Source organism: Oryza glaberrima, chromosome 2, assembly GCF_000147395.1.
Source record: "Oryza glaberrima chromosome 2, OglaRS2, whole genome shotgun sequence".
Lineage (NCBI taxonomy): Eukaryota > Viridiplantae > Streptophyta > Magnoliopsida > Poales > Poaceae > Oryza > Oryza glaberrima.
In genome coordinates this window covers 9,163,493-9,186,955 of record NC_068327.1, presented here as the reverse complement: position 1 = coordinate 9,186,955, position 23,463 = coordinate 9,163,493, and the positions used below count along the sequence as shown (strand labels likewise).

The following is a 23,463-nucleotide window of genomic DNA, read 5'->3' as shown; positions in this document are numbered from 1 at the left end:
CTTCTAAATATTTTAAAACAATCAAATGTAAATGGATATATAATCACATATAAAATCAATTTGAGATGAATATTTCCTATAGAAAAAGAGGATGGCTAACACATTTCATGAAAAATATATATTTTTTTCAGCCAATATTATAATATATATTTTTTACACGTAGCAAAGCACGTGTATTCAGCTAGTACAGGTAAAACACATAAGTATCTTATATAGAGTATGTGTAATTAGTACTCCATCTGTCTAAAATATAAGAGGTTTTGGTAAGTACTTTTACAAGAGATAGTATAGGTAGTAGTTACAGTGAATCATCGCTTCTTTTTTTTTTTGAGGGGTAAACGGCAGGAGCTCTGCCAATTTCATTAAGGAGAGAAGAGAAAAGGCAACAAAGGTTTTTTACAAACCCAGATTACAGCAAGGATCCCAAGCATTCTTCTATCAAGGCAAAACCAGGGATACGGGCACTACTCATCTAGAACATGCGCTCCAACGTAGGCTTTGCACATAGCGATAATTGAATCAACCACTTGCATCACTGTACTATAAGTGCCATTGAAGATTCTTGCGTTGCGCTGTAGCCAAATGCCCCAAGCTGTGTAGATGAAGAGGCCATCAAAATTTCTTCTTTGTTCTTTGGCCATCTCTCTTCTGCAGGCTGATCACCATCGTAGCATATCTCCATTGAAGGTGGAAGCCACCGGCATGTGGAGCCCTGCCTTTTGCCAGATGTGTCTCCATACCTGTTTAGCAAAGGCGCATTCCATGAGGAGGTGCATTGCTGTCTCCGGTTCTACTCCACACAGAGGACAAACGTGGCTGTTGTCCCATCCACGAAGCTGGAGTTTGTCGGCTGTGAAGATCTTTCTGTGGATCATGAGCCAACCAAAGAATTTGCATTTGTTTTCTACCTTCGCCTTTCAGAAGAAATCAGACCTATTGTCTTGTATGCCTCCAACGAATTGGATCCTGTAGGCGGAGTTTGCTGAGTATGATCCATTTGGAGTCCATCTCCAAGCTATCGCATCGTCTATGCCTTCCTGCAACTCCACCTATTGGATTTGGTGCCATAGAAGGATGAATTCCCTAACCTGTGTTGTGGTATTCATTCGTCTCATCTGTTTCAACCAGTGGTTCCCTTGTATCTCCTGTGCCACTGATCTGTTCTTTCTCGTGGCCAACTGATAGAGGGAAGGGTAAAGTTCTTTCAGGGGTGATTCGTTCAACCATCTGTCATGCCAGAATTTTGATTTGTTGCCATTTCCAAGGGTTATCATGGTCGAAGCTCTGAACAGCTGCTTATCTGTTTCATCACAAGGAAGACTTGATCCTTGCCAAGGTTTGTCGATGGTGGTCCATTCCTGCCAAAGCCAGCAGAATCTTAAAGAGCGACCAAAAAGTTCAAGGTTTGTTATACCAAGGCCTCCCATGTTTTTTGGTCTACAGACCCTCTTCCAGTTAACTAGGCAGTGTCCCCCCTGTGCATGTTCTGACCCTGTCCAGAGGAAACCCCTACGAATTTTGTCGATCTTTTTTTCAGCCCATTTTTAAGGGGGAAAACAGTGAGGTGATAGGTCGGGAGGGCAGAGAGGGTAGATTTTATCAGAACCGTCCAGCCAGTCTTGTTTAGGAACTTTCCTTTCCATGTTGGGAGCCTAGCTGAGAACCTATCGATGAGAGGTTGAACATCTGATTTTCTGAGTTTCCTGATGTGGAGTGGAAGTCCTAGATAGGTACAAGGGAAGTGTTTCATCTGTGCCGGGAAGGGGGAGAGAATATCCTGTAAGTCGAGGGTGTCACATCTAATGGCATAGACTTCGCTTTTGGATAAATTGGTCACCATGCCTGTCGCGAGGCCGAAATTTTGAAGAATCATTTGGACCGTTTGGAGTTCCTGTTTATCTGGTCTAAGGAACACTACAGCGTCATCTGCATATAAGGCCATATTGAAACGAGCAGTCCGCCTGTGGAGCGGTTGGAGGAGACCTGCTTCCTGTGCTGCGGCAAGGAGTTTTTGCAGAGGATCAATCGCAAGAATGAAGAGCATGGGTGATAGAGGGTCTCCCTGACGTAATCCTCGTCCATGCAAGAAGCTGTTTCCTGCCTTCCCATTTAGGAGGATCTTTGATGAGGACGTTGCTAGAATGGAAATAATCCATCCAATCCATCTGTCTCCGAATCCCAAATATTTGAGTCTGTCTAGAAGATAAGGCCAGCTGATCGAGTCGAAAGCTTTTGCAATGTCGAGTTTTAGCAGGATCGCGGGGATTTTGGAGGATTGGAACTCACGCACCATGTTGTTTACGAATAGGAAGTTGTCTTGGATGTTTCTGCCTTTTATGAAGGCACTTTGATTTGTTGAGACCATCTGTTGCAATTTTGGGGCCAATCTGTTTGCTAGTGACTTGGAGAAGAGCTTTCCGAAAGCATGTATGAGGCTGATTGGCCTGTAATCACCTACCCTTAGAGCATCAGCCTTTTTCGGTAGAAGGGCAATGTAGGCTGAGTTTAATAGCCATCGACTATGTGTGGTGATTAGCAACCTGATTTACGGCCATGACGATATCTTCCTTAATTATGTCCCAACACTTTTTGAAGAAAGCACCTGTGAAGCCGTTGGGACCGGGGGCATTGTCTGATCGTGCTTGGAAGATTGCCTCTTTTATTTCGTCTTCCGAAAAAGGTTCCTCTAGATCTGTGAGGTCTTGCACCTGTTCCTGGAGGAAATTGAAGTTTATTGCTGCGGAGCGAGATCTGTCTTCACCTAAGTGGTTCTTGTAAAAAGAGCGTTTTACATGTAAGGGGATAAGGGGATAGGGTTCCTAACCTGGCCCGTCACACTGGTAATTTTTTCCGTTGAATTTTTGTTGGGTCCCTCCTCGCTGCTCTCCGATCTACTCGCGCCGCCGCGACCACGACCCTCCTCCCTACACTCGCCGGCTCGCTCGCCGCCGCCAGCTTCATACTGGCTCGATCCGCGTCGCCGGCATCGTCTTCGTAGCCCCGATTCGCATCACGGGCATCGTCTCGTCCCGGCCTCTCTTCAGCCATTGGGGCGCTGTCGCTGCCTCCCATCCTCGTTCCCCAAATCGGGATGCTCTGCTTTGGTGGTAATTTTCTTAATTTTGAATCCCAGTTCTCCAAATCACATGTTTTTTTTTCATAATCTTTGTTCTAAGAAAGCTTGTTAATTTTGTTATCCCAAACGGTTATAAGCTGTATCACTGACTTAATTTTCACTGCTAATAATTACAAGTGCATTTTTTATAGAAGGGAAAATTATTCTGAGTTTAAAAGCAGGGGCTTAGTCCTTACCACGTTCTACTAATGGAGAGGGAGGACAATGAATAGTGTAACAAATTTCCCTGCATAATGACTGTTTTGATGGCCCAAGCATCTTTGGACACGACCTGATATGTTAGGAAAAATAATGCCCCTCAGTTATGAAAGAGTCATCGATCATGTAAACCTAGCATTAATCCTTGCTTGAAATTAAACACTTCTGAAGCAATTTGCACGCTACGAAACTCAATTCCAGAAGTCATTTAGTACTACTTGAGAGGCATAGAAATAATGGTGGAATTCGTGAAAACATAAGAAATTATCGTTGCAGGAAGATAACAGTAGAACACCTTTGATTCATTGTGAGCGATGTACGGCTGTAGAGATCTTTACATATTCTGCCTGTGTTTCAAGCAATGTCCTTCATTTTGCAGGCCTACCTGCCATTCAAAGATAGGCGTGACTCAATGCGCCGATAAATGGCAGATATAGAGCTACTACTAATTGATTACTTCCATGAAACAGAACAGAAGTGTACAACCAGAAGATTTACCTTTCTCACCACTTCTAAATGTTCCATGGCAAACTTCTTAAATAAATATATCTGGACAGGTTTTGCCTATGCAACGAAGAAGATTTTGAAGTTAGCAGGCGTACATTACATGAAGTAGGTTCCATCAAAAGACCAGGTTGAACCGTTGAACCAGAACAAGGTACATCATCGTTTATTTACCTCTCGACATTTAAATTTTAATAGATGAACTGGGGAATCTGAACTGCGCTGTACCAGGATGCATGTCAAATTGATGAGTACTGGAAAAGCTTTTAGCTTGGTATTTCCACAGAAAGAACAAGCTTCTGTAACATGTTTATGCTTTGCTCAATGACAGGTTCATGAGCAATACCCACGAACAACGGAATAGGACTATTTGTTTGGCACAAAATCTTGAAATATCACCTTCAAAATGCCCAAGACATCACGGGTAGTACAAGTTTTATCAGTTCAGCTAAAGCTATTTTTGTCATAGTAAACCAAACTAGTGCTATTGAGTGAAAGATAGTAACACGGACACATACCTTCTCGCTTGTTTTGCATTGATAATTGAAGTCTGACAACGAAGAAAATACAACTGTACATCTAGTGAAGGTGGTGAGACTGGCAAACGAACACAAGTCTGTCCGACAACAGAATAGTACAATACTAGAAAGTAAGACAAAGAAAGGAACATCATAGTACTACTTTCAACAAAAATACAGAACAAGAAACAAACGACGAAACAAGAGGAGATGTTACTGACCATCACGGTCTAATTGTGCTGTTAGGATCTGTACAGATCATACCAGTGTTGGCTGGTTTCAAATTTATCTCGCAGCTGCAACATGAAAACTGTTTCAGAAGGAAATAAAGTGTAATGTCAGAGAACGTAAGCTACCAAAATGGTACAACAACTATATGGACTGGCTGGATAATAACAGATAAAGGAAATCAGCGGACTATATGGACTGAAAGCCAAAATATTTTGTTGCTTGCAGCAGGAAATAAATCACAAAATTGAGAACCATAATTTGGTTTTCCATGAGAGCTGACCTCCAGATTGTTGGCCCTCCTGTAGTGGTTTAACTGGCATACTCATTGTCAGCTATGATGCTACAAGTCCTCAAACGCAGTGCTGCCGTATGACTAGATTTATATAATGACCTAAAATAATGGGTTGATGTTTAATTCAAAACCGATGGTTAGATGTTTTTTTTTCACAAATTTGTTAGGATTTTCTGTAATTTAAGCGGGACAAGTAGCAGCTTAGCAAAGCACTTATGTACTTTAATGCCTATAAGGATGGAGAGGAAGGGAAGATGGTTTGGGATTGTTTTTAAAAAAGGGACAATTGCATCTATGCCCCTACTTTCAAACTCAATTGCTGTTTTCACTTTTTAGGGTTTGCAGTTTTACCCCTAATTTTTGAATCTGAACCAGCTGTCTACACCTTATTGTAACAGCCGTTTGGTGGGTCCCACGTTTTGTGTTAAAGAAATACAAAAGGAAATAAAAAAAGGGTTTTAGGAAATATGAATTTACGTTTGTACCCTTGAGAGAATGGATAGGGACTGAGGGCGTGAAACCCACCTATCGGCGGCGGCGGCCGCGGCGAGGGCGTGCGGGCGACGGTTGGGTCCGCGGGGCTTCGACGTTGCGGCGAGGGCGGGCAGGCGCCTTACCGGCCCTGGTTCCACCGCCGTGGCGGCGGCTGCTGCTGCTGCTCCAGTGGCTGCTGGCTTCCACGCCGAGGCGGCGTCATCGTCGTCGTCGTCGTCCGCATCCGCCTCCGCCTCCCACCCATCACGCCCTCCTCCTCGCACTACTACGCAGCCAGCAACGACCCCATCCTGCTCGACGTCGACGTCGACGCCGATGCCACCCTCCTCCCTATCCCTTGCTCCCAGGTCCTCCCCGTGCGGTTTTGAAGAAGAAGATGCTAGCTGATTTGTTGCGACAAAGTTAAATCAAGGAGGAGGAGGGTGTGTTTAGATCAGGGGTGTAAAGTTTTGGCGTGTCACATCGGATATGCGGACATAAATTTAAAGTATTAAACGTAGTCTAATAACAAAACAAATTACAGAATCTACCTGTAAACTGCGAGACGAATTTATTAAGCCTAAATAATCCGTCATTAGCAAATGTTTACTGTAGCACCACATTGTCAAATCATGTAGCAATTAGGCTTAAAAGATTCATCTCGCAAATGAGTCGCAATATGTGCAATTAGTTATTTTTTCGCCTATATTTAATACTTCATTCAGGTGTTCAAACGTTCGATGTGACTAGTGAAAAAACTTGTCAGTGGATCTAAACAGGCCCTTATTACTTAAATAAGTTAATGGATTAGTTCTTAATCCAATTGGTTAAATTACAAATTAACTTTGTGCATGTGGTTTATTTGGTCGTTTCCATCTCAAGCTTTTTTTACTCCAATTCCTATATTCCTATAGTTATTTTAAGCTTCCGTGAAAAAAGATTTATATTAGTTATATAACTACTATGGTCGTGTTTAGTTATTTAGGTGTAAAAATTTTAAAGTATACGGACACACATTTCAATACTATGGTCGTGTTTAGTTATTTAGGTGTAAAAATTTTAAAGTATACGGACACACATTTCAATTATTATACGTAGACTGATAACAAGACAAATTACATATTCCTCCTGCGAGATGAATTTATTAAGCCTAATTAATCCGTCATTAGCAAATGTTTACTGTAGCATCACATTGTCGAATCATGGTGTAATTAGGCTCAAAAGATTCATCTCGCAATTTACATGCAAACTGTGCAATTGTTTTTTTCGTTCGCATTTAATGCTCCATACATGTGTCCAAATATTTGATGTGATGTTTTTGGCTAAATTATTTTGGAATCTAAACACACCCTATATTAAATCTAAACTGTTATAATCTGGATCTACTATGACCCAACGGTTATTTTTTTCTCTTTTTTATTAACATTGGAATTTCTATTTTTCTTGTCCGTTTTCACTTTTTTCTATCTTTCTTGTCCGTTTGCAATTTTTTTTCTGTTTCCAACTTTTTTTTTTGTCCGTTTACACCATACCCAATCTTTGTTTTTTATCCGTTTACACAAAACCTAATCCTAATACCCTTCTATTTTTCTATTTTTCTTATTTTCTTTCGATTAACGTGAGATTTTTTAGACCGTGAGAGCGAACGTGGAGGCTTCTTCATGTTCTTCTTTTTCTATTACTTTATAGATATAATAGATTTTAATTTTGATTGTGATTGGGATAGAAAAAAAAGAAAGGAACAGAGGGAAAAAAGAGAAAGGAACAGAGGGAGCGTACAATGCGTGCCTCCTGCACGGAGGTAGGGACGGTGGGAGTTTTTTTTTTAAAGATAGATCTAACGAAATAAAATAATGGGTCTACCTATTTAAATGAAAATCGATGATAAGATTTCTCTATTTTATTAGAGTGCCACGTGATGACTCGGGAGTATTGTTAGGGTGCACCATGGCGGCTTGGGAGTATTTGTAGATTGTTTAATAGACTTTTAGTGCTCCCTCCGTACCATAATATAAGGCGTGCACGTGTTTTAAGATTCAACTTTTAAAACATTTGGCGAACACTTAGTATAATATGAAATGAATTTTATTTGTTAAAAATTATATCATTAGATTGAGATTTAAATTTACTTTCATATGATTATAATTTTTGTTGCTACAAACTTTATAGTATATATGACAAATTATATGGTAAACATTAGTTTTAGAGACCGTGTCAATTTTAACCATGCCTTATATTATGGGATAGAGGGAGTATATAATAGAATAGAATAGATGATACATATACGGATATACCCCTACAAGCGTCCTATGCAAATCAGTTTGACACAACCAAACCTCTGGTACTCTCAATGTAAAGCAAATAAGCAATGTTATATTCAATACTCACCAAAACAAATACTTACCCAATTGTAGTCATTGTAGCAAAAGTTCACGGATGAAACATAATGTTCGAAAACGCATAGAGACGACCACCATCGGCAATAAAATGCAAAATCTGACCACAATAGCCTGTAAAAATGAGGACAAATGGTTAATTGCATGAACATAAATTAAATACACTACATTTTTTTTGTCTTCAGTTAGTTGTGTTTTATTGCCCTGCTATATCCAGATTATTCGAACTATCCATCATATACTTACATGATAGAACAGTGAAAACAATAAATCGTAAATTACTTACCTGACAGTGTTTCTTGCGCTCAATTGTACCACATGCGTGCATATCAATTTCTCTGTATTCATCAAATTGGAAATTGATAACCTATGGCCTGACACTAGTTTTAGGGGGTAAGCACCATTAAATTGAATCCTGACGATAGAGAGTAGGGATTACACTGAAGATAAATTGAGGTAGTTGGAATAGATTAAAAGTACCTTGTTGAGTTTAAAGGATCGAATCGAATGACAAAGAGTTCATCTCTGGTGGTGGCCGGCGCCGGCGTCTTGTACGGTGGTGCAGGGAAAGGGAGCGGTTTTTATATAGGGTTTGTTGGAACTATGCCACCCTAATTTTGTAAAATTTGAGATATGCCACCCGTATTTCAATGACATGTAGGACCCATATGAGCCAATGACATGTGGGTTAGGGTGGCATATCACAAATTTTGCAAAATTTGTGTGGCATATGGTTCAGATTTTCCCTTTTTTTTTTCTAGTGTGTGGCCCTGGCATCGACGGAGCAGTGCCCCCTCTTGATCGACCAGGCCACAATGCTAAAGCCAATCGCAGTCTGACCACTAGCTAGTCTCCGGTTATTCCCGGTGTCCGTTTCCATCAGTTATGCTAGAATTGTCCCGGCCATATATATATGTATGTAAAAGGCCTCATGCATGGAGTACTGTAAAAGGGCTCATGTACAAAAAAACTTTACCCCGTCCCGGGAACCATGCTAGACCTACCAGGACATAATATCCTCGACCCAAGCTCTCCGGGCAGACCTTCAGAAAAGAAAATAGGAGTAATAGCAAAGAAGGTTAGCTACATAAAATTGTACTACGACAACTAATGTAACGATCGATTAGATAACAAATAAAGGAAATCTATAAATTATATATATGTACAACAACTAATGTAACATTGCGGGTTGGTTTTACATGAACTGACCTCCAGAAATACTGCGATGATGTGTCGTATACATTTAAATTATAGTATGATGACCGTAATTTCTTGGCTTGATCCAGTAGATCAGTGCTGCATCTCTCAACAACCAGATCTTTCAGTGAAGCTGGGAAGCCCTCGTTGGGCAGCGATTTGATGTGAGGACACTGATTGATTTGTAGACTGCAGAGAGAAGAAAGACGATGCAATACTTTGGGGAGGGACTGTAGACGGACGCACTCCTCGAATTCTAGGTTCCGGAGGGAGGTGAGGAGCTGAAGCGCCTCCTCCTGTTTTTCTGTGAAGTTTTCCATCCGCAAGTCAGATATGAGTTTCAAGTCACAGAGGGTGGTGGCGAGGAGGCTGCAAATGGGTGCGACAAATACTGCCGAGATGCTGTCCACCTCAAGTTTTTTCAGCTGTTGGAAGCAACCTGCTTCGGGTATTACTTTGGTCATTCTTGCCACCTCTGAGATCAAATCTTCTGCTATGGAGCAGCGATGGTTATTGATATCATTTGTCGAATAATTATAAACCACCAATTCATTGAGGTTACGTGTGATGATTGGATCAAACCCATCAATTGTTAAGTTAACACATTCTACTAGTTTCAGATTAGTCAGAGATGTGAGGTTTGAGAGAAGAGCCATCGACGGCATGCTTGACTCTTCGGAAATATCTAGTTGCCTGAGGGAAGGAGGGAAGGGCTTGCTGCTCAAAGCTCCTGCCTCTACCGTTGACCACAGAGTGAACATCTTGCCACAACTCCAAATTTCCATTTTTTGGAGTGTGGATAAATACTGGAGACCCCCTCCATCCTCCATAGGCAGAACAAGGTTCACATAACCTGAGATCTGGAAATAGCTCAGTGAGCTCCATGGGACTCGCAGTACTACATCCTCTTCCCCTTGCCCTTCGGGAGACATGTTCAACGTGAACTCGGTAAGAGCTGGGAAATATTTTGATAGCTTTGTCAAGGATTTTCCGATAAGATCATACCAACGAGCGATACTGAGCTGCTGAACTGAACGGAAGATAACATCTTCTTCAACTTCACTGAGAAACATAGTTTCGCATCCTATGACATGAAGGCTTGTTAAGGAGTTCAGCTTTAGGATATCATTCAATGAAACATGTGACATGTCTTCAATTGTCATATCTTCTACTTTGTCCAGGTTATGGAATGCCAAAGCACCGCCGTAACCTTCTATTCTCAGCCTGTCTTCATCAAAATACAGCAATGTTTTTTCATCTTCTATCACAGTAACATGGGTAAGAATGGTAGTGTGAGGCATCGGGGGCAATGACAACTTGGGGCAATTTTTAATCTCAAGAGAAGACAGACTAGGAAACCATATGGTGTTTATGTCTTGTGCAGAAGAGGCCGAGAACTCAGACGATGGCAGCAGCAGCATGGAGAGTTTGGGACAATCTTCACACCTAATGCTTGCAAGCTTTGAAAACATATGACAATGAGCTCCCCCAACCCATCCCACAAGTTCTTGCATCCCAATAAATTCAATATTCTTCAAGTGTAGGAAACTCTTTTGCGTAGCACCACCAAAATCAGGTCCTAATTGTTGAATGCCAGCATTGATCAAAATAAGTTCTTCCAGATGCATGAGTTGCGCAAAAGGTGGGAGAGTGCCCCAAGAGATACCCTCTAAACGTAGATATTTCAATCGTTTTAGGCAAATATCACTACATAACCAACTAGGACCAGTAGAACCACCATGGTTTCTTATGTCCAGTGCTCTAAGATTAGGGTGTGGTTGGAGACCATCAATAACATTAGATCCGGTGATCTGTTGCTCTACACCCCAAACTAGTTTCAATGTTTTCAGATTCCTTTTCAACATCAATTTGGCATCATTAGCTTCTTCCCTCGTTGCTATATTTTCAAGATTATGTATTTCCAGTTCTCCTCGAAGCTCTGTCAAATCCCCCAACTCTCTCAGCTCAAACCCAATACTCTCTTTCTTGACATGGAATTCTTCCAGTTTCTGTAAATACTTCATCTTTCCAATCCCATGAATATTGGAGCGAAGTTCTTTTCTCCCAATGAGATGGTGTAAATTGACTAGACGACTAATGTCTTTAGGCAAAATATAATCTCTATGCTCTAGCAGATTCAAATACTTCAAGTGATAAAATCTACATACTACACTTGGTAAAGACAACTCTATGCCATAAGGTACTTCAACTTTTAGGTATCGCAGGTGGATTAGTTTTGAAAAGTTATATGGAAAAGATTCGAGAGAGGTTGCGAACATAAATAGAACACGGAGGCATTTTGTTTCTTTGAATATATTTTTGAAAAATATTATCATATCCTCACTGTAGTCTCCAAAAAACATCAAAGTCCTTAAATTTTCTATGTCTATTTTTCTCTTCAAATTTTCCATTTCTACCTTAAAACTCTGCCCATAGCTATCTTGAAAGGTGATGGATACATGTCGAATAGATTGTGGGATGTTATCAGACCTAAAACCATGTGGACTTATATTGATACACTCTTGTGATGACACGCTTTTTGCTAGATCATGCAGTAAATCGTGCATTATATAATACCAACATTTATCATCACCTATCTTCATGAGAAAACCTTTACCTATTAGTTCGTCCAAATACTCCAATCCTTTGTCCTCAATTTTATTGTTTTCAGCCCTACTACAACCTATTATGCCTACTGCTTCCCAAAAATAAGTAATCTCTAAATTATTAAATCTGTGGTCTTCTGGGTAGAGGGCACAATACGAAAAACACCTTTTTAGATGGAAAGGAAGGTAGTCATAGCTAATTTTTAGTGCTGGCATTATATCATCGTCACTTTGCATATTTGTCCACTCATTATTTTCAAGAACTTCCATCCAACATTCATGGGAAAAGTTGTTCTTAAGCAATCGACCGACAGTTTTGGCTGCTAGTGGAGAACCCCTCAGTTTCGTTGAAATGTTTCTTGCAATATCAATCAAGTCATCCTCATAATAATTAGGTTTGTGTTGACCAAATATACATTCTTCAAAGAATGTGAAGAATTCTCTATCCTCTAGACCTTGCAATTCTATTGGCTCAGCTGTTTTCAAAATTTGTGCAATAGATGGAAACCGAGTTGTGACAAGAATCATGCTGCCTTTGGCTTCCCCTTTTGTGAATGGAGCTAGTAGGCTTTTCCACTCAGCCTCAGTGCCACATTTCCACATATCATCCAAAACAAGTAAAAATCTTTTGGATTGTAGTCTTTGTGCAATGGTTTTTTGGAGCTGGTCTAAGTTGGATGATTCGTGCATTACATTGCTTCCCTCGCTACCAATGTGTGGTATACACTTCAGTATCTCCTGAGTGAGCCTAAGCACATTGAAATTAGTAGAGATACAAACCCATACCTTGATACAGAAGTATACCTCTGTTCTTTTGTCATTGTATAGGTGTTGGGTGAAAGTTGTTTTCCCAATTCCACCAGGGCCAACTATGGGAAGAACTGACAATGTTCTACTAGGAGTAGTGCAGTTAGTCATGTCATCAAGGGTTTGTTTAAAGATGTTTTCCCGGCCATACAATTTATCCTGTGTAATTGTTGAGCTGGTGGGCGGCCTCTTAAGTGATGCAGCCTTTCCTTGTGATGCATGGTTAATTTTGAGCAATTCGGATACAAGGGTACATAAGGCATGTATGTCCTCTATAACTGACTTGATTTTGTTGCACATGCCTACTCGATTGAATGTCAAGTTGGCAACATGGTCATTAATATCACCATGGGACTTGGTTGTATGATGTGAGTTATTGGCATCATCTCGTGCAGAGGGGTGGAAAAAGCATGGAAACCAGTTACCAATGGTGTGGTGAAGAGCATGACGGCCATGGAGGGCCTGATGACCTTGTATATCTGGGATGGCCTCATGGGTGCCGTCAATCTGATCCTGGATGATGAAGTACTGGAGCTCGTCCAATGCATCCTCAGCCTCGTCGGCCTTCTTGCTGAGATCCTCCAGAAGTTTCTGTAGGCTAGGGTTGTCGCTGAGGTCCTTCCTCCCCTGGGCCGTTTGCAGTAGCCCTTGCGTGTACAGGAGGTCCCTCTTGATTTGCTGCATGTTGAGGCCTAGCTTGGTGCTGGCCACATATGCCGCCACCAAGTCATTGGACAGCTGCGTCCACACCTTGCCGATGAGCCAGCTCGCGCCGCCGACAACCGCCTCCACGGACATCCTCCGACGTCCCAGAAAGATGGTGCCGGCCGGCGACTAGGTTAACGCGCGCGTGTTGTGTGTTGGTGGATATAATGCTGGCTGCAGGAGTTCAGACTTAATTCAGAGAAAGCCCTGATGACCCCCTTTTATACTAGGCTGATCATCCGTTCACCGGTCGCTGCTAGCTCTCCACAACGCAACGAAATAAAAATTCCGTGTTCCTCATGAATCACCCATTCATTCTTCCCTCACGTGGGTAGCTTGCAAGAAAGAAGGCGAAAAGAAATTAACAAGTCTCATGAAAGCCAGATTGGCTATTGACTTAGTAATTACTTCCTCCGTCCTCATAAAGGAAGTCGTTTTAGATAGCGACACGGTCTCCAAAACATAACTTTGACTTCATGTTTATATAAAAATATTTATTGAAAAGTAATATATGTATACTTTTATGAAAGTATTTTTCAAGACAAATCTATTCATATAATTTTTACATTTTCAAACTCAACAACTTGAGATTTATTCATGATTTATATTCCCAAAGATTGATTTAAACATTGTTCTAAACGGCTTCTTTTCCGAGTACGGAGGAAGTGCTAATTATGAAAGCCAACATGTGCATGCCACTATCGTTGTTATACGTAATACGTAAGTTGACTAAAGTTTTTTAAATCTCAGTCCACTGCCGTTAGCTGTCCGTCCAACCTCCGGCATGTGCAGCATGAATCAAGGGGGCTCTCCATGGCCGAAGCTAAACACACTACGCAGGGTAAAGCTACGAGAAAAATTATTGACCGAGGCATACTCATTCAGGGATCGATCCTAACAAATACTCCCTCCGTTTCAAAATGTTGACACCGTTGACTTTTTAGCACATGTTTGACCGTTCGTCTTATTCAAAAACTTTTGTAAAATATGTAAAATTATATGCCTACATAAAACTATATTTAACAATGAATCAAATGATAGGAAAAGAATTAATAATTACTTAAATTTTTTTAATAAGACAAACGGTCAAACATATGCTAAAAAGTCAACGGCGTCAAACATTTTGAAACGGAGGGAGTACAAAAATAAATTCCAAGCTACAAATTGCACGCAATCTCATTAAACAACTTTGGAAGTGGTTGCAAGCCCATAAACTTGGGCGGCACAACTAAGGATATGGACACCACTACACAGCTTGTGGTCTCTTGATAACCTAATAAATCAGAGACCCAATATTTTTCATAACTAGTTATCTCTTTCCCACGTGGAGAGTATGCAAGCATACAACAACAAGGAAATATACTCCTAATAGCTAAACTTTAAATAAACTTTTCTTTCAAATTACATATCCGATTATACCATTATGTTTGTAATTAAATCTTTATAACAAGATCGTACATGATCATATTTTGATGCAAATAAATAAATAAATAAATATATATATATATGTTGTAAATTATTTTTATCATATGTATAAATTACTTTTAGATTTGATTAAATTTTTTTGATATTCAGTGAACAATTTATTTTATTGGTTAGTTCTATAATATAATATGTTGATTACATTAATTTCTAGATAGACTTATGTTTTTACCCTCACAATAGATTTGCTATTAGTGTCGTGACAAGTTACTTTCTTTTTATTGTGCGTGTGTGCAAAGCATATCCAAGAGCAAGAGAAGATCTGTTTTTCAAATCGTGTGAAACATTGACATCTTTAATTTTTGAAATTTCATTCATCAAAATATCACAATTTTTGCAATCATCATCATCATCAGGAATACGAGATTTCAATCTATTAGTTTCAGAATTAAGAGATTCAATCATAACCTCTTGTTTTTTAAACATCTTCTCACACTTCTTATTTTTGGAATTTAGAAAGAAAATTGATTCTTTAAGATAATCTCTAGAAGGACTTACCTCATTGTCCTCACACTCTGAATCCGTTTCACCACGTGCCATGAAGCAAACACCGGAGATATTCTTTCCCTTGTCTTCATCTCCATCACTCTCACCATCTACATCGCTCAATGGCTCAAAAGCGGCGTAGACTTGATTCAACACCTTCTTGAGGGTCTCCTTGGATTTCCTCCCCCTGAATGTGATCTTGGGCTTGGGCTTGTCATCCTTGTTTTTGTCTCCACCATTGTCTTCCTTCTTGCCTCTTCCAAGCTTAGGACAATGCGAACGGATGTGATCAAGCTGTCCACATTCAAAGCAACGAGTTCGACCTCCTCTTTTCTTGAAACCGACATTGTTCACAGCTCGAGACAACTTGTTAATAGCCAAAGCCAAATCCTCCTCCTCGAATAGTTTGAGTTGATCATCGGACATGACATTAATAGAAGCAAGAGCGGTAGAATTTGAAGAAGAAGAAGCACCAACATCCAAAGAAGTCGAGGGAGAAACCAAAGCAATAGACTTAGAATCAATTTTGCGAGAAAGAATATCCATCTCATGAGTTTTGATTTTTGTGTAAAGTGAATCCAAAGTCAAAGTGGACATATCAACAGACTCCTGAATAGATGTAACTTTCATATTCCAAATAGACATATCAAGACCATTCAAAAAGTGACGAGAAATCTCATATTGTGAGTAATTAGTGTCATAAGCAGAATCAACATATTTAAGATCGATCACTCAAAATCTTTATTAAATCTACTAAGATAATCATCCAAAGCCTCTCTAGATTTCATCTCAAATTTTGTGTACTCCTTTTTGAAATGGTCTCGACGAAGTTCTTTAAGGTTTGTAGTTCCTTGATGAAAGTTTCTCAAAGCATTCCAAATCTCATTGGTGGTTTTAAGATGTGACACACGATCAAAATCCGAACGAGAAATTCCACTCAACAAAATATTGCGAGCTTTGCAATTATTTTCAAATTTAGTTTTCAAAGCAGCAGTATTGATTTCATCGGGAATCACATAAGGATTAGCCCCCTTTTTCCAAATATCATAATATTCAGCCATAATGTAAGACTGCATCTTGTTACACCAATAAGGAAAATCCAATCCATTGAAAACATGTGGCTTAGTTGTACCTATTAGCCATGGCTAAAACTTTAGATCGGTTAAAATCCAAAGAAGAAAACAAGGCTTTGATACCACTTGTAGGATCGAACAGCAAGAACTAAGCCAACCAGAGGGGGGAGGGGTGAATGGTTGTAGTACCCAAAAACTGAAACTTTTAGCGGAATTAAAAGTTACCCTCGAATTCAATGTAGATTGGTCTGATCAGAGTTGATCCGCCGGTCTGTCCGCCGGTCTGACCGCACCTATGCCGCCGGTCTGACCGGTGTTGATCGCCCGGTCTAACAGCCTCAAAGTCTCCTCTGTCTCCTAACACCGTCGCTGGTCTGACCGCCGGCATTCCGTTGGTTGGACCACCGAACCCGAGCAAACACAAATCGAAGATCTCTCAAAGTAGATTGCAACTTTATTACTTCTCTCTGTGTTTAAAAAGTGCAACAACAGCACTCCTCACAAAAATCTTGACTAAACTCGAAACCTTAACTATTCCCTCAACTCAACTTTGTCTAAAGTGATATCAGGAGGACACACCCTCCCTCTCTATTTATACCCGAGGTAGGAAGGTTAAAGCCACGAACCAAACTTGTAAAAGAAGTCCTAATCCTTAGGAAACCTTCTCGTACAAGTAACAAACTTTACAAACTCCAATTTTACCAAATTTGGACTCCCTCCAAATTCAACTCTGCATCCTATACGTACAAAATATCTCCATCGTATGCCATATGGAATCTTCGCCAACCACGTGCATTGATCTTTAGCCTCAGGGCCGGCCCTAGGGGGGTCAGGCCGTGTGGCCGCCCGAGGCCCCCAAAATTTAGGGCCCCTATACACATATAGTGTGTGTGTGTCTATAGACACACAAACACACACACACTACGTATTATATAATTTTAATCCATGGGCTATGGGCCTATATATTAAGTTAGACAGCTAGATAGCCTAATTCAGAAAATGAATTTTAGTCCATCGCTAGGCATGTTTCAGCGAAACCGAAGCGATATTCATCTGACTCTTGTCGCTTCGCCTCGATCACATCACGCCACTCACTGCTCCTGCGCTCGCGGCGACTTCTCGGTGTCTCGTAAATGGAAACGGCAAGTGGACACAACAAATCGTGGCTTGCCAGTAGCCACGCTCGTGTCAATAAGGGCCTATGCATAAGTTTTTTGCCTTGGGGCCCCAAAACCCCCGGACCGGCCCTGTTTAGCCTAAGCATCCCGTATGATATCCTGATCGTCCGGACGTCATCTTCTCCAAGTTGACTCTGATCCATCACAGGCAACACTCTCCAAAGGCATCAAGACCACCTACACATGCATCAACCAAGAAACCAGATTCAAGCACAAGCTATCTCCAACTTGACTCATTGTTAGCAAACAACAGTATTACATACGCATAGTATCCATATAGAAATCATAAACATGAATTATCCACGGATATCCAAGAAATCAACCCAAAACTAAAACCGACACAGAGTCGGCCGATCAGACCGCGGGATGGCCGGTCTGACCGCTCACATAGCTTCGGTCTGACTGACAGCACCTGTCCAGTCTGACCGGTCCAAACAATCAGCAGTCCCTGTTCATCACCTACAAATCTAATCATCTTCAAAACCACTTCGACAATAATCTATAAATATCAAAACCAATAATCTCAGATGCGGATTGTTCATCACAAAATAAGAATCAAAACACACTTTGATTTTACAGCCTGAGTTTTTTTTCCTTGAGAACCTTGTGTTTCTCTTTAATACAACACAAAGAAGAGAAAAACTTGTTTCTAGGAGCATCATTGTAAGACGTAAATGTATAGAGATATTTTCATGAAGGAAGGTCCCCTCATCCTGTCAATTCACTGCTTCCCCACGAAATCGTAACATACCTACTACAGTTCCTGTTGACTAATTTGAATAATCCTGCATGGTGAGAGTGCAACCACTTCAGTTGGAGTTTGTTAGGAGATGCGAAGAACAAACATATATAATTAGCCAATGGCTAAGATTTACTCTGCACTTGCATACTTTATCTCCCTGGATGTAAGGAGGACCGTAAAAGGTCCAACAATAAACAACTACTAGGGATGCACATTTTCACTGGCCATATCCTAAATCATTTTAATTTATTTTGACCTAAAATTAATATTTGCTAACCTAGAAATCTTAGCAACGCAACGAAATAAAATTCCGTGTTGTCTTCCTCATAAATCACCCATTCTTCTAAGATGCCATCACTCACATGGGTAGGTCGAGGCCGGATAGTGGGTTTAGCTGGCAAGTAATAGGCGAAAAAGAAACTAACAAGTCTCATAAAAGCCAGATTGGGCGTTGACTTAATTATAAAAGCCAAGATATGCATGCCACTACAGTTGTTATAAATAAGTTGACTAAAGTTTTTTAAAGCTCAGAACACTGCCGTTAGCTGTCCGATCAACCTCCGGCATGTGCAGCGTGAATCAAGGGGGCTCTCCATGGCCGAAGCTAAACACACTACGCAGGGAAAGGCTGGGAGAAAAATTCTTTGACCGAGGCATATAAAAAATAAAATCGAAGCTACAAATTGCCCGCAATCTCATTAAACAACTTTGGAAGTGGTTGATAATTTACAAGCCCCTAAACTTCAGCGGCACAATTATAAGAACAATTAATATATAGTAGACTATGAGGGTTAGTAACATAAGGCATGTTTGCTGACAACGGGCTGACATGGAAGAGAGGAGAAAGAAGCAAGAAACATCATTGTTAAGCTTAACAATAGCTTAATATGAACTCTTAGATTTATAAAAGGAAATTTTGCTGAATCAGGATGAATGAAGGAAAAAGCTAATAAAAAAACTATTTCCGTGGGTTAGTTGTTAAAAACCTTTGTCGTCTTCACTGTTATACGAGGGTTGTCTCTAAATAGACATTGAGCTTACAACAAACTTTATCTCTGAACATACTTAAGGTGTGGATGGGCAATTATATATGTGCTGACTTTTTCCCTTATGCTGTCATTTATTATTTGAGCATGCAAATCACACATATTTTTTGTTTACTTAGAAAAGAAACATATTTTTTGCGAGGAAGAAAAATATAATTAGCCAATGGCTAAGATTTACTTGTTGTACTTACGGACCCGCGGCGCGAGGAGGCGCGGAGGCGCGACATGGCTGGTGGCTGTGTAGGCCGGTGAGGCGCGGACAGCAGCAACGGGGTTGGCCGCGTCGTGAGGAGGCTCGGTCGGCGGAGGAAGTGGTTGCGGTTGTCGAGAGGACTGTGCCATTGTGGTGCAGCGCCCGGGCGCAGTGAGAGGCGACATGGTGTGGCTGATGGTGGCATGCGGAGGCTGCTCGGCGGGGGGCGCTGGTGCAGTGGTGCCCACGCACAGGTGGAGGTTCAGATAGCGATGGAGTGTTGGTGCGTCAACAGTGGATAGGCAGGCGGTGGATGGCGGCGGCAACGATGGCGCTTGAGCGTCACTCTCCCTCCTGAGGGTGTTGTCGTGCCGTCTCACCCCCTCTAGTGGGGCTGCCAGGTGAAAATCCAATCAAGGTTCTAGAGACCTTGAGATACGGCATTGGCGGTGCTTTCGTCGCTTCTCTCCCTGGAGACGCCGTCTAGGCAGCACCCTTGCCAGAACCACCCAAACTTCTGCTGCAAGCTTGCTCTAGAGTCACATCCTCTTGTATCGGCGCCCTAGTTTATACAAGTTGGCCATATCGGAGGGCCTCGGGGGGAGAGCGGTTCCATTCTTCTCTCTCACCCTCTCTCCCTAAATCCCTCATATGTGGATAGAGTACAACTTTGTGTTGGTTGTAAGGGCTGGGTTCTGGGTGATCCTAGTTGTAGCTCCTTTATTGGTCTAGCGGCGACCGGTCCGGTGGTAGGCTTCTTCTCCTGGGTTGGTGTTTGGCGCTGTCGTTGTGTGAGTGGTTGTATACTTTTTTCCTTTCCTGGTTACGGCCTCCCAGGGTTGTAATCTTGTAAATTTTTTTTGCTCTATCGTTATGAACTTCGCACTCTCTTGTGCGACTCGTTAATAAAAACAAACTTGGCCTTGGCCACTCCTTTACAGCTGTTTACTGCTTTTGCTTTGTTGATTTGTTGGCTATTTGCATACTGCTGTCTGCTGCTGCATAGATTGTTAATGTTGAGTACCTGTGATTACATGGAAGCCTTTTCTTCAATACTAACCATTTGCTTTATTCTGCCATACGGGTACTAAAAAATCTTTACTACATCTGTACATAAGCCTCATGGGAATTCTGCATAATCTGGTATGCTCTCACTGCCCACTTATCAGTGGTATCAACGTTAAAAACCATATTTAACTTGAATACATGGTTGCTTTGGCTAATCATAGTATCACTCATGCCCCTTTTTCATGGCATTTCACTTCGGTTAGAAAAAAGAGGCGAGATTCTATGCTTATGGTTTCATGGTTTGTTCTTTTGAAATTTGGCATCCATAAAGGAAAAAAAGGAAAGAGAGACACTAACAGTGAGGAATAAAGGATAAAAAAAGTGAATAAATGATTAAAAATGTTCACTTCTTAGCTCGACAAGACAACCTCTTTTTTGCTGCAGGAAAAAGAAAGGGAGAAAGAGGGCACAGAAACGATCTCAATTTCGTCTACTATTGAGGAGATGCTTGTTTGTTCTTGCAAAACATTTGCAGTATATGTCGAAGATCTATAACTTCATAAGGAATTGATTGCAAAAAGTTAAAAAAAGAACTCCGTAAGCGATAAGGGCATATAACATCAGGTCTTGGATCAGAGCATTCTTTCCAAGATTGTTGACGGCTAAAAACCACCAACAATAGCATCAAAACCGTTAAGGCAATATATTTTGATGGCTACCCGGCCGCCAAGGCTAGAGAACCAGGGAAATCCATATTTCTTGACAGCTAACTGTGAGAGAACTTTTCTTGGCGTTCTGATAGTCAAGAAAACTACAAAAATTATAAACTTTAGAAAGTGTCAAGAAATGTAACCTTGGCGGTCTGGATTAACAAGAGTACGCCTTACCTAAGAAATCAGCTATCTGCCAAGAAAATTGATTGAATACAAATCTTTCGAAACATGAGAATTGTGGAGATAAATGCCAAAATGCCACCTACATCTTGGGCCACTTCTGCCTGCCATGGGTTGCATGCTCTGGACTTCGTAATGCTCTGTGCTTTCTGCTTTGGCCCAATTAGGTGGCTAGGTTTGGGTATGGAGATTATCTGCCTTTTTAACAGCTTCCTATTCACCCAATGGTTATAAATATTCGATGTTTAGAACATTATTTAATTAAAACTTTGAAAATTTGAATACCAATAACTTCTCAAAAGCTTTTTTTTAAAAAAAGTGGTATGCATGTATTTTCTTTCAAAATTATTACCACATTATTGTAAACTCATTTGATTTTATAAATTTAGGGCCTCATCTTTTTGTTTATGCTTATGCTTATCAGCCAAAATTTGAATTTTCGATCTTAAAATTTGGAGTTGATTTTGGGGGGTTTTTCACCAAAGTTTATTTTTCAGCCTTTACTTTTAGAGCACTAAGAACACATATATAAAAGTTTATTCACAAATTATTTTCCGTGTACAAATATGCTCGGCCCGTTATTCTGATATAAAAGTGATGGTCAATATTTTAATAGTTAGATTGAATATTGTCCTAAAATTCAAATATTTATGTCCGGATGGAGTAATTGATGAAATTATAGCATTTATTTATAAGAACTAGGAAGGAAACCCGCGCAGATGCACGGGCAATTTATTTTGTTGTTTGTAAAAAGAATACTAAAAGAAGTCATATCTCACTATATTTACTGTATATAAGAATCATAGATTACCTTATAATCATAAAAAAAAGAAATATATATTGTGAAATAAATCACATATTTTGACACTGGTGGAGAAACCATCTTTGGTCGGTCGGCCGAAATCCACAATAGTCCCGGATCCATTTAAAACCGGGACTAAAGATGATCTTTAGTCCCGGTTGGTGGCTTCAACGGGCATATGTGATCTTTAGTCCCGGTTGGTAACACCAACCGGGACTAAAGATCCCGGCGATCTGTAGCCCCGGTTGATAACACCAACCGGGACTAAAGATCCACCCTTTTATATATGTCTTCTTCCTCCTCCAGCCCAAGCAAGCTTCAAAATTTCTCAAAGAAAGAGGGGAGGTCATGCCCAAATTTCTTGTGGAGTTTTTTTAGTGATTATATACAAATCGGAGGTATCTAAAAGGTTAGTAAGTTCATCCTCCAATGTTTTTTGTTGTTATATTACTTTTGGAGCTATGTTTCACACATTTTTTTTTGTCTACAAAACTTTGATGTAAGTTGATGAGAGAGAAAATTTGTGTGGGGAAGAAAAATATATAGAAATTTTGTTTGTTTACTTAAAAGAATTTTATTCTCATAGTTTAAAATATGATGAAAATTAATCTTTAAAAAATAGAAAACAAACTGAATTGAAAATTAAGAGAAGTACAACATTAACATTAGTGTAGAACTTCAAAATTTGTTAATAAGAATTGTTTGTTGGATTATTTTATAATTATATTTTATCATTATTGTGTGACTGTCATTATTGTACGAAAATTTATTTATGTACGATTTTTTTTCATTTCATGTAGATGGATCGGCAATGGATGTACGCTGACCGGCGGTCCAAAGAGTTTATCGAGGGCGTGCATTATTTTTTGAGAGTGGCCGAAGCTAACAAGCGTAACGGTTTTATTTGTTGTCCATGCAATAAGTGTAAGAACCAGAAGGAGTATTCTGCATCCAGGACTATTCATTTTCACTTGTTTGAGTCGGGGTTCATGCGAAGCTATAATTGTTGGACATCACACGGTGAGCAAGGGGTTGAAATGGAAGAAGATGAAGCGGAGGACGAGAACATTCTCGACTGGGCTTAGTACGCTGGATTTGAAGGAAATCAAACAGGCGAGGTGGACAGGGATGCTGGCGATAACGACGCTGCGGATGATCTTGGTCAGATGTTGCAGGACGCAAAGGAGGACTGTGAAAGTGAAAAGGAGGCCTATAAATTGGAGCGGATGTTAGAGGACCACAAAACGTCGTTGTACCTAGGTTGCGAGCAGGGGCACAAAAAGTTGGATACCACTCTGGAGTTCTTGCAATGGAAGGCAAAAAATGGTGTTAGTGACAAGGCATTTGGCGATTTATTGAAACTTGTCAAGAACATTCTTCCGGAGGGAAACAAATTGCCCGAGTCAACGTATGAGGCTAAGAAGATAGTCTGCCCTCTAGGACTGGAAGTTCAGAAGATTCATGCATGTCCGAATGATTGTATCCTATATCGTGGT

General features: G+C 40.5%; 1 protein-coding gene and 1 long non-coding RNA gene across 2 annotated transcripts; one reads left to right on the top strand and one right to left on the bottom strand.

Annotated features, from left to right (window-relative positions):
* The first annotated feature begins 2,641 nt into the window (after nucleotides 1-2,641).
* On the top strand, nucleotides 2,642-4,951 carry LOC127764361 (uncharacterized). Its single transcript, XR_008015860.1, has 3 exons — nucleotides 2,642-3,107; nucleotides 3,714-3,992; nucleotides 4,170-4,951. It is a non-coding gene; the product is annotated as an uncharacterized LOC127764361 (long non-coding RNA).
* Nucleotides 4,952-7,767: 2,816 nt separating this feature from the next.
* LOC127761952 (disease resistance protein RGA2-like) lies at nucleotides 7,768-13,157 on the bottom strand. Its single transcript, XM_052286287.1, has 4 exons — nucleotides 11,969-13,157; nucleotides 8,959-11,638; nucleotides 8,036-8,087; nucleotides 7,768-7,863 (listed from the first exon to the last, which is right to left on the bottom strand). The coding sequence occupies exons 1-4, from the start codon at nucleotides 13,155-13,157 to the stop codon at nucleotides 7,768-7,770; spliced, it is 4,017 nt and encodes a 1,338-aa protein (XP_052142247.1).
* Between the last annotated feature and the right edge of the window lie 10,306 nt (nucleotides 13,158-23,463).